Here is a 12,139-nt window from a genome sequence, read left to right on the forward strand (position 1 = left end):
TTAATTGTGCAACAGGGAATTTGGAGACTGGCCAAGTGTCACTCATTATGGTGAGGTTCTAGGATGGCTTTTAAATTAGTGCATCCTTAAGGCAAGTTGGAATTTTGTCTTGTTCTGGCATTCACAACACTCTGCACCTACCAGGTCACCCTCTGGCCTGTGATCAGACAAGATGGGCAAAGGATCTAGAACACATCGTAGTTCTCTTGCTTCCAAGGATCCTGTCTACATCTTCAAATCGAAAAGTATCCATCAACATTGGACAAACAGGAGCCAAAGTTACATTGGAACCGTATCGGCAACAGCATTCATTGGAATGAATCTGGGGGACTTATTCTACAAAGTGCTATTCAAATTCTTCACAACAGGTTGTTAACTTGTTGACTAGTGTGTAATAGCATCTAAACACCTCACAGGCATCAGCTCTTGTCTGATATTGGAAACTAAGTAGGGTCAGCCTTGGTTAGTATTTGGATGGGAGACCAGTGAACACCAGGTGATACTGTAGGCGATACTTTAGAAGAAGGACTGACCCAACCATTTCACTACGTAACACAATTTTTAATCCTGGGTTATAAATTTCATTTCCTAATTGGTTCTATCATAAAAAACCTTCTGCAAGACATCCTGCAGCATATTTTGCTATAGTTTTTCAATGAATAGAGTCTCAACCAAATCAACATAGCTTCTGACAGCAGCAAAAACAAAGTTTCTGGAATATAACAACTACTGTACTTTCAAAGTAAATACTGCACAAAGTAAGTGCTGGTGGCGCAGCAGGTTAAACCACTGAGCTGCTGAACTTGCTGACTGAAAAATTGGTGGTTTGAATCTGGGGAGTGGGGTGAGCTCCCACTGCTAGCCCCAGCTTCTGCCAACCTAGCAGTTCAAAAAAAATGCAAATGAGAGTAGATCAATAGGTACTGCTCTGGTGGGAAGGTAATGGCGCTTTATGCAATCATGCCAGCCACAGGACCTTGGAGGTGTCTACGGACAACGCTGGCTCTTCAGTTTAGAAATTTAGATGAGCACCAACCCCCAGAGTCAGACACAACTAGACTTAATGTCAGGGGAAAACTTTTACCTTTACCTATTGTACAATTAAACAGGAAATAACACTTTCAAACCAGGAACAGATTTTTTTTCATATTAGGTTACATAGTGCCTTGTCTAAAATAACCCTTTTGTTATTTCGATGTGATAGTGACCTGAGGCCTAGATATTCCTCCATATTGTCTCTGCCCTCTGAGCTGTTTAGAGATTATGATTTTGCAAACTCGTGTACCTTGTCTAGATATGTACGATAACATATCGTGATACATCGCAAGAAGGAATCAATAACCTTGAAGGGCATGAGAATTTAATCTTGGAGACAGGCGTAAGATAAGCAATGGTGGGATAACCAAGGGTGGTGTGATGTTCAGAACATCTCAAAATATAAACAAGCAGGTTATACAAATGGCCTGAGCCAGGGCACAAATTGGGGCTTCAACAGGAGCCTCTGGCTGAGGTGTGGAAGGGGTCCATCCTTCTTCTCTATTGGGCTATTGAGAATGTCTTGCATGGTATGTGGTTTGCTTGCAAAATCTGGCTACCAGTATTTTTTTAAAAACTCTAAAATCAGGACAGTGAATAAAGAATAACCCTCGGGAAACACGGGAATTCCAGGCATGAAACAATCGGGACTCAAAACACAGGTGTCTATAATCTACAGTGAAACATAAAAAAGGAAAGTATGGTATATAGTATGTAAGTACTGTTAGTAATGTAATATTACTAACAATATTACATTACTAGTAAACAAGTGCCACTAAAAGTTGTTTATATAGAAAATAGTATTACATTGCTAACAATACTTACATACTATATACCATACTTTCCTTTTTTACGTTTCTATGAAGCAATTGGGGCCAGTTAACACCTCCTAACAAAGGACTCCCCCCAGGCAGGAAGCAGCCAGGCTTTGAAGCTGAAAGGCAATTCAATGCTAATCAAGTTGATCAGTTGCAACATTCACACTTTTCTCATACAAGAGTTCTTTCTCCCACCTTGAATATTGCACAGATATATAAACCCCACTTGCCTAGTTTCCAACAAACCTCACATCCTCTGAGGGTGCCTGTCACAGATGTGGGCGAAACGTCAGGAGAGAATGCTTCTGGAACATGGGTCATACTGCCCGGAAAACTCACAGCGACCCAAAGCAAGGGCTAATCGGAGACGACCCTGCTCAGCTTCCAAGATCAGCCATAAAATCCAACTTGGATGTTAACTTTTTTCCCCTTTTGAAGAAAATAGAAAGTTACAGTGGCCACAGGAGCAACCAAAGTAGTTTCTGTTTCCCCGGAGGACGCGCCCCCTGTGAGGTTTCGAAACCAAAGGCACAAAAAGAAACTGGAAATCGGAAGGGAGAGCTCCCACCGCCTGAATAAAATCTCTTTCCTTCCAGAGCCGCGCCAGAAGCGGAGGAGGCTGAGCGGGACTGGTGCGCGTCTTCCAGCCTTGCTTTGGTGCAAAAGGACTTTCCTCTCTTCCTCCTTCTTAGGACTTGTGTTCTGCAAGAGGAGAGAGAACTGGGGTCTCCTCTGAGTTTCCCCCCACTAAACGGAACGGCTTAAGATGCCCGCTGGGAAGAAACAACCCGCGAAGATGCCCAAAAGGGAAAAGATGCGAAGATGCCCGAAAGAGATGCCCAAGAAGAGGGAGACTTTGGGTAAAGGCAAGGCGCCCTCCCAATCCGGCCCACCACCCACTCCATCCTCGGGCAAATCGATGGGGCTGAGGCTGTTCCCCGAAAGGGATCAGGTTTGCCGGGTTGACCCTGGAGCTATCCGACAGATCAGCTGCAAACACGGGTACCTGGCTGTCGTGGGGACGCAGAAGCGAGACGTGTTGGTGTTTGAGCCAGCAGCTGGGAAGCCAGGATGCCCAAATGCGGCCAGGAGGAAACCCAGTGAGTAGCCGAGGAAGGGACAGTGCTTGGACTACAACTCCCACATTCCTCGTCCAGGGAGTGGCTGGGAGTTGCAGTCCAGACAAAAAAAGGAAGAACCGCCTTTCCAATTTACGGGGTTCTCCTTGGTGATCATCACTTACTTGGTTGGTGGTTTACCCAGTCAATTTTAAACTATGCTTTTTACTTTGTATTTTGTTTGTATTGATGTTTTAACCTTTGCTCTATGTACAGTAGAGTCTCACTTATCCAACACTCGCTTATCCAACGTTCCGGATTATCCAATGCATTTTTGTAGTAAATGTTTTCAATATATTGTGATATTTTGGTGCTAAATTCGTAAATAAAGTAATTACTACATAGCATAACAGTGTATTGAACTACTTTTTTGTCAAATTTGTTGTATAACATGATGTTTTGGTGCTTAATTTGTAAAATCATAACTTGATTTGATGTTTAATAGGCTTTTCTTAATCCCTCCATATTATTCAACATATTCGCTTATCTAACGTTCTGCCGGCCCGTTTATGTTGGATAAGTGAGACTCTACTGTATTTTAATACATGTATTTTAATGTTATTCTGTTTTATCTGTATGTTTTAACTTGAACCCTGAAAACGGGGTAACAAATACAATGTATTATATTGTAATATCATTATTATCATGGGCTTGCTTGATTCCCGGCAGGACAAATGTGCTTTCATAGCAAGAGGGCCATCAGTTTAGACACTGTAAAAGTTAGGGCAATCCGAGTCCTTGAACTGCTCTGGCTCAGTGCTATCCAATCCTGGGCATTGTAGTTTTACAAGGACTTTGCCTTCCCTGCCAGAGAGTGCAGGTGGCTCACCAAACTACAACTCCCATGTGTTGTTCAAGGCCGGAATCACTAGGTTGCTGTGAGTTTTCCAAGCTGGATGGCCATGAAGAAGCATTCTCTCCTGGCGTTTCACCCACATTTATGGCAGGCATCCTCAAAGGATGTGATGTCTGTTGAACCTTTCAGTTTGAAAGCCCAACTGTTTTCTGCCTGGAGGAATCCTTTGTTGGGAGGTGTTAGCTGGCCCTGATTGTTTCTTGTCTGGATTTCCCCAGTTTTTGAGTGTTGTTCTTTATTTACCGTCCTGATTTTAGAGGATTTTTAAAGATAATACTGGTAGGATTCCCTGTATTAAAAGGAGGAAACCATGAAAATGAACAACATCTGGCTACAAGTATTTTTTTAAAAAAAAAACACTCTAAAATTAGGAGAGTGAATAAATAACAACACTCAAAACCAGGGGAATTCCAGATAGGAAACAATCAGGGCCAGATACTTACCTCCAAACAAAGTATTCCCCCAGGCAGGAAACAGGCAGGCTTTGAAGCAGAAAGGCCATTCAGTTCTAATCAAGGTGGTCAGTTGCAACATAATAATAATAAAACTTTATTTATACCCTACCACCATCTCCCCTGGGGACTCGGGGCGGCTCACAATGTTACAAAAGTAACAGCGCAAATACATTAACAATATATACAGTTTATAACACAAGAAGATGATAAAACAGAAGTTAAAACAAAGGTTTATACAACAGTAATACAGTAGAGTCTCACTTATCGAAGCCTCGCTTATCCAAGTTTCTGGATTATCCAAGCCATTTTTGTAGTCAATGTTTTCAATATATCGTGATATTTTGGTGCTAAATTTGTAAATACAGTAATTACAACATAACATTACTGCGTATTGAACTGCTTTTTCTGTCAAATTTGTTGTAAAACATGATATTTTGGTGCTTAATTTGTAAAATCATAACCTAATTTGATGTTTAATAGGCTTTTTCCTTAATCCCTCCTTATTATCAAAGATATTCACTTATCCAAGCTTCTGCCTGCCCGTTTAGCTTGGATAAGTGAGACTCTACTGTAATATCAAACAACCACCAATGCAATTCAGTCAACTTCAAAGGTTGGGGGGGGGGGGGGGGAACTATAGCAGCAATATAAGATAAAATCATTAGATTAAAATACCCCGATGAAAGGAACCTAATAACATTCAGAATAGAATTATAATGAGAACATTCACACTTTCCTTAAACAGACAAGAGTTCTTTCTCCCACGCTGGGCATTCCACAGATATGTAAACTTCCTTTCTTAGTTTTCCCATATACCTCACAACCTCTGAGGATGCCTGACATAGATGTGGGTGAAACGTCAGGAGAGAATGCTTCTGGAACATGTCCATACAGCCCGAAAAACTCACAGCAACCCTACAACTCCCATGATTCCATAGCATTGAGCCATAGCAGTTAACGTGGCATCATTACTTCTACAATGTACATGTTCCCCATTGGTAGCTTAAACAGAAGGCTATTGAACAGGCATGGGAGGATAAGCTTTCGTAGAATCAGGGTGTATCACTGTAGAATTAATGCAGTTTGACACCACTTGAACTACAGTGGTTCAATGCTATGCAGTTTTCAAAGTTGTAGTTGCAGCACTCTTTGGCAAAGAAGGTTAAAGACTTTGCAGTTAGTTTAACTGGTGTCAAAAATTTGCAATTATTTGCAGATTTGCAATTACTTGCAATGTGTTGATACACCCCTCACTGCTAAGAGATTTTTTGTCTCTGAAATAATCATAAAATTGATTGTAGTGGTCCTACTGGGTCATAGAGTGATTTCCAAACTTCTTGGCCCTGGGTGTGTGTGTGTGTACGCCTTCCTGTCACCAAATTATGGCAACACCATGGATTTAGTAGAATTTCCTTAAAAATTAAATTTTGGAGGTGGTTTTCTTCGAAATAAGACCTGTAAGTGGTCTCTGTCCAAAGTAATATTTGCCTGAGAAAATCCAATGAAATTCATGAGGTTGCCATAAATCCACAAGTAACTTGCATAAACACATATGCAACCCAGTATTATGTTGAAAGAAGCCTTCAAATAATCTTTAGATTCAGAACAAATTTACACTAGGCCCCCCCAACTTGGGGTGCATCTACATTATAGAATTCAGTTTGGCACCACTTTAACAGCCATAGCTCAATGTTATGGAATCATGGGAGTTGCAGTTTTACAAGATCTTTAGCCTTTCTTGCAAAAGAGTGCTGGTGCCTCACCAAACTATGAATCCCGTGATATTATATGTATGAGCCAAGTGGTATCGAACTGCATTAATTCTTCAGTGCAATGCACCCATGGTTATTTAATTTTGCATTTATGTAGTGTTAGTTTTGAATAACGGGTTTGTTGAAACGTGTTCTTTAGTTTTTTGAAGAGCCAGAACCCCATTTTTTCCATATTGCTTCTGCTTCTATTACTAACATGTTCTCTAAAGACTTTAACTTTCAGTCTTAGGCAGGAAAGTTACGAATTCTGGAAGTTTTAGTCAAACCACATCAGAAAGGCCTAATTTTCACCCGTTGTTTACATCATCGTGCCTTTCAGTTTCTATTCTGGAGATAGGACACCATGTGGACATGTGTAATTATGTAATAATTTTTAAAAGATGTCATAGAGCAGACTAGGGATGCATCTAGATTGTGGAATTCATAGTTTGACACCACTTTAACAGCCATGACTCAATCCTATGGAATCCTGGGAGTTGTAGTTTGGTGAGGCAACAAAAAAGCAGACTAAAGACCTTGTAAAACTACAACTCCTATGATTTCATCGCATTGAGCCATGGCACAAAATTTCACTAGTTTGCTATTTACAGCTTGATCTTTATTCTGTGCTGTTCAATTAATCAGAATTCTCAAAGTGATTTGAAAGCCAAATTATAAAAACATGTATAAAGCTATGCCTGAGATTGTATTGTTCAATCTTGCAGAACACATCAAGTTGAAAAAGAACAGCAAAGTGGATTTGTTGGACTCTGAAGTATCTCACCTGCTCATCCTATCATCAGAAGGAAGACTTTCTGAACACAGTCTTGCATCCAGAAGTGTTAATTCAGAACCAAGGTAGGAGTCCCTCCATTACATTGCATGACAATTATTTTTGGTGGTTCAAATGATCCTCAATCTGATGTGGGGCAGCAGCCCAGCACAACATTAAGGGGTAGATGCGGTTTTAATTCCATGTTTCATCTATCTATCTATCTATCTATCTATCTATCTATCTATCTATCTATCTATCTATCTATCTATCTAACATTTCTTTGTACTTGGTTTTACTCCCATTATCCAGACCAGATCATCTTAGTTGGCAGAGAGGTATATACTTGTTAATAAAAACATTAATAAAAACTTTCAAATCATTCTTGTTATGTCAGAGGTAGTGGTTTGAGCTTTAGACTGTGACTCTGGAGACTATTGTTTAAATCCCTGTCATGGAAACTCACTTGGTGGCCTTCAACAAGTCACACTCTCTCAGCCTCAAATGATGGCAAAGGCAACTCCCCCCTGAACAAGTCAGAAACTCCATTTAGGTACACAGATGAACATATTAGCATCCAGCACAACTTCTATGTGCATGATATGTTCCTGGACTTTATATGGATAGATGAAATCAGAGTGAACCCTATTGAAGTGAAGGACTTCTGGTTTAAGAATATTGCTGGAGGTACTAGAAAATGCTCAGAGGACCTATTTTGTCATATGTTGAAAAATGAATGCATGAATACTGGTCCTGCGGCTATGGATATGGGGATTGTACAAAACAGGCATTATGTTCATCTGCTCCCAATTTGGCGTTTTAAAATATAGCAAACCCATTCAAGTTTGTTTATAGTCCTCATATTCCAAAGGTATTTTCCCTCTTGATTCACTTGCCTAATTTATGGAGTACTTACAGAAATGTTGACACTTGATTGACACGTGTGTGCATTTTTTATAAAACAGATTACTGAAAGAATTAGGAAACAAGCGGATTGTTCAAATTGCGTGTGGTGACCATCATTCTATGGCGCTTTCAGAAGGTATTAAGCATTTTTTATGTATCTCTAATTTTTTTTTTTGTTAAAAATCACAGAAAATTTAAAGCAATCATCTTAGAAGTGTGCCGTTAAACAACTTTGTCTGTTGTGCCATGCCTCAAGCTGAAAGGAGAGGGGGGTAAAAAATAAAAATAAAATCAGCCACAAAGTCAGACGGAGCCAGGCAGAATCAAGCCAGGCACTGGTCCGACCAAAAGACACCTATGTCCCTTCTACACTGCCATATAAAATCCAGATTATCTGATTTGAACTGGAGTAACTGCGCTCCGTGCAGTCATGCCAGCCACATGACCTTGGAGATGTCTATGGACAACCCTGGCTCTTCGGCTTAGAAATGGAGATGAGCACCAACCCCCAGTTGGACACGACTGGACTTGTCAGGGGAAACCTTTACCTTTACCTATATGGCAGTGTAGATTCATATAATCCAGTTCAAAGCAGATAATATGGATTTTCTGCTTTGATCATCTGGATTTGATCACTGGGTCCCTGGTGGTGGCGCAGTGTGTTAAAGCACTGAGCTGCTGAACTTGCAGACTGAAAGGTCAGCCGCTGTTAGCCCCAGCTCCTGCCAACCTAGCAGTTCGAAAACATGCAAATGTGAGTAGATCAATAGGTACCGCTCCGGCGGGAAGGTAACGGCGCTCCATGCAGTCATGCCGGCCACATGACCTTGGAGGTGTCTATGGACAACGCCGGCTCTTCGGCTTAGAAATGGAGATGAGCACCAACCCCCAGAGTCGGTCACGACTGGACTTAACGTCAGGGGAAAACCTTTACCTTTACCATCTGGATTATATGGCACTGTGGAATACTTTATATTGTTCCTGATGTTCAACCAAATAACTTATGAATATTTTATCCATCTCTAGCGCGTACTTTAACTGATTCTTCATAACAGAGTTCATAGAGGGAACTCTGAGAGATATCATGCCTGAGGGAAATAGTCACACACCTTTTCAGGTGTTGCAGTCCACTGTGCATCCTCACTGAGACCTACACACAGACACCTGTTGAGAACCTCAGTGTGTATTGTATTCAGTCACATTGCTTCTTGTTGTATTAAGGAGGAGAACTCTTTGCCTGGGGTCAGAATGAATATGGTCAACTTGGAGTGGGAAGGAAGAGCAGCACTATTGGACAACCACAGCCGGTGTGGCCTCTTGAAAACGTTCCTCTGGCCCAAATTGCAGCTGGTTCAGCTCACAGCATGGCTCTATCTTTGTCTGGCACTGTCTTTTCTTGGGGAAAGAATGCTTTTGGTCAACTGGGACTCGGAGACACAGCAGGTGAGGAAAAACTGATATAAATGTGATGGAATCTGTATCTGAGAAATACCTATCAGTTAAATGAAAAGCGAGGCATATCTCCTTTAACAAAGCCTCTGGCAGCAAATATCCTTTTAACAAGTCTTTTAACACCTACTTAGACCTCTCTTTGACTTCATCCTCTGTCTAGCTAGAAGTTTTTTAAGCAGCATTCCATTGTCAAGGTACAAGAGTATCTTTACAGTAAACAAAGCTTGCTTTGGGAATGTATCCATACTGTAGAATTAGCACAGTTTGACACCACTTTAACCGCCATGGCTCAATGCTATGGAATCCTGGGAATTGTAGTTTGGTGAGGCAAGAGCGTACTTTGGCAGAGGCTAAACGCCTTGGAAAACAACACCTTCATTGATTTCATAGCGTTGAGCCATAACAGTTCAAGTGGCGTTGAACTGCATTCACCTAACAGGGTAGATGCATCCTTAGTCTCTAGTTATTGTTAATGCATACAATACAAAGATACAATCAGCAACATTTTACATACAATTCCAGCTGTGTATATTCAGCTAGACAAAATCATTTCTAGGTATAGTGATAAACTATTTCATTATCTGTTTCGCTTCTTAAAGATCTACTGGCAATCTTTCAGCATGGTTCCATTTAACTTTTAATCCTATTTCAGAAAGATGCTTCCCTATGCATGTGAAGGCCTTGGAAGATAAGAGAATAGCATTCATTTCATGTGGCGGAGAACACACTGCAGTTCTTTCAAAGGTTTGCATGGGTTGTTGGTTTTATTAGCTTAGTAGCTTTACATTTCTAATGGACCTTTCGTAACTTCTGCCATTTTTTAAAGTTACCATAGACTACTACATTACAGAAGAATTCATCCAAATCCCCCACGCTAATAGCCATAATGCAAAAAATATAGTCAGCCCTGCATATTCATGGATTTTGTATCCATCAATCATCACTGCCAAACAGGATGGCGTCTCAACAAATAACAAATTCCAGGATTCCATAGCATTGAGCCATAGCAATTAAAAAGGTGTCAAACTGCATTAATTGTGCATGTGGCAGGGCTCAGCTTGCATTGTAATAAGTGGTCTGTGGTTTGCTCTTCTCCGCACATGCATGTTGTGGACTCCACTTTGTGGCCCCATTTCTTAAGGTTGGCTTTGCATCTCATGGTGCCAAAGTGCAGCCTGTTCAGCGCCTTCCAAAACACCCAGTCTTTTCTGTGCTCAGGAGGGAGTCTCTCATTTGATATCAGCCATGGCTTGAGGTTCTGGGTTTTAGCCTGCCACTTTTGGACTCTCGGTTGCTGAGGTGTTCCTGCGAGTATCTCTATAGATATTAGAAAACTATTTTTTTATGGCATGCTGGCTGATATCTGAGCAGGGGATGGGCCAGAGATGTCACTGCCTTGGTCCTTTCATTGTTGGCTGCTACTTCCCATCGGATGTCAGGTGGTGGAATATCGGCTATACAGTACAATTTCTCCAGTGGTGGGGAGCATAGATGTCCTGTGATAATGTGGCATGTTTAATTAAGAACCACATCCACTGTTTTAACATGGTGAGGTGTGTTCCACACTGGGCATGCATATTAAGCAGCAGAGTAGCAAAGCGCAAAGGCAGATGTCTTCACTGTGTCTGGCTGTGGTGCCAGTCAGCTTTCATATGATATTATTTATAGCACCCACTTTTTGCTTGATAGTCAAGCAGTGCTTCTTGCAAGTCAACCAGAAGTAACTTGCAAGGCAGAATATGAATCCAATACATAAAAATAGAAGGAACAAACTGAATATGTTATAGAAAATAACGCATTATTAATTATTCAAAATTATCCATTTCCAGTATACTGAACCAGCATGGTGTAATAGTTTGAGTGTTGTACTATGGGAAAGGGTTTGAATTTCCTCTTGGCCATGGAAACACACTGGCTGACCTTGGGCATGGCTCAGCCTCAGAGGAAAAGCAAAAACAAATTGCCTCAGAACAAATGTTGCCGAAAAACACACCATGATACATTTGCCATAGAGTTGTAATAAGTCAGGGAACAAACAACAAATTGTGGTCCCAAAATTAAATTTTCCAAGCTCTTCCAAAGACCCTGGTACTATGTGTACTATTGTCTTCTGACAACTGTATTCAGAGAGAATTTCCCATACAAAGAGCAGCAGTAGAGAATTGGATGATATCTTTAACTTCTTGCCCTACCGTGACAAATGTTCCTTCTCTATGAATTATCAGCAGTTGTTTGTGCTGAGGAGTGACATTATTTTCTTTTGTCCGTGAAGGATGGGATGGTCTGCACCTTCGGAGATGGTAGCCATGGACAACTTGGTCACAACTCCAGATACAATGAATGGTTTCCACGTCTGGTGACAGAGCTGTCTGGGGCTCAAGTATCTCAGATAGCTTGTGGAAGGTAAGGCATGGCTAGTTCAGGGGAGAGCAGGGACCAGTTATTAACATTTTTAAATATCTGCCAAAATTCTTTTAAGAAGCACCATAGTACAATTTGTCATGCTTTAAAAGCTACCAGTATTAATGGCAGGAAAGGCTTCTCATCATCGGCAATGACCCCAAATCATAGGTTGATCCTGATCCACTGCACTGAGGAAATCACCAAATGCTTGACAAAACCCTTTCACTTCCATAGTAAAAGCTGTTTTGGGAGTTAGACTTGGAAACATTTGATGTCAGTAGAGATTCCACACATATTTTTCCTTTAATTCTGCTAATAGATGGCACACTCTTGTCTACGTCCCAAACCTCGGGGAAGTCTATTCTTTTGGATCTGGAGCAGAAGGACAGCTTGGAAAGGGGGAGAAATGTGACCGACTAATACCACTTCCTCTTGATTTGACTGTGAATGGCCAAAAGATGATCCGAGGTAAATCGTGTGCTTTATTTGTACAAGTATAGTTGAGTTGTGTAGGTTGGAATCAAGAGAATTCTAAATTTAAGAAACACCTTTAAGTTGTTGCCCTTGGTGGCG

General features: G+C 41.0%; 1 protein-coding gene and 1 long non-coding RNA gene across 5 annotated transcripts in view; one reads left to right on the forward strand and one right to left on the reverse strand.

Annotated features, from left to right (window-relative positions):
• Positions 1 to 2,370, reverse strand: part of LOC134299339 (uncharacterized) — a 32,043-nt gene extending 29,673 nt beyond the window's left edge. Inside the window, exon 1 of the long non-coding RNA XR_010006522.1 lies at positions 2,100 to 2,370. This is a non-coding gene — a long non-coding RNA (uncharacterized LOC134299339). The remainder of the gene's footprint in view (positions 1 to 2,099) is intronic.
• A 45-nt stretch (positions 2,371 to 2,415) lies between these two features.
• The window catches only part of LOC103278896 (E3 ISG15--protein ligase HERC5), a 42,203-nt gene continuing 32,479 nt past the window's right edge, over positions 2,416 to 12,139 (forward strand). For all 4 annotated transcript variants that reach the window (XR_010006521.1, XR_010006520.1, XM_008111035.3 and 1 more), the window contains exons 1-7: positions 2,416 to 2,953; positions 6,759 to 6,891; positions 7,771 to 7,847; positions 8,933 to 9,154; positions 9,816 to 9,907; positions 11,436 to 11,566; positions 11,886 to 12,034. Coding sequence is in view for 2 of the 4 variants with exons in the window: in XM_008111035.3 (XP_008109242.1) it covers positions 2,620 to 2,953; positions 6,759 to 6,891; positions 7,771 to 7,847; positions 8,933 to 9,154; positions 9,816 to 9,907; positions 11,436 to 11,566; positions 11,886 to 12,034 (1,138 nt within the window). In the remaining 2 variants the exon portion in view is untranslated. The remainder of the gene's footprint in view (positions 2,954 to 6,758; positions 6,892 to 7,770; positions 7,848 to 8,932; positions 9,155 to 9,815; positions 9,908 to 11,435; positions 11,567 to 11,885; positions 12,035 to 12,139) is intronic.

The sequence above is a fragment of the Anolis carolinensis genome, chromosome 5, assembly GCF_035594765.1.
Source record: "Anolis carolinensis isolate JA03-04 chromosome 5, rAnoCar3.1.pri, whole genome shotgun sequence".
Classification (NCBI taxonomy): domain Eukaryota; kingdom Metazoa; phylum Chordata; class Lepidosauria; order Squamata; family Dactyloidae; genus Anolis; species Anolis carolinensis.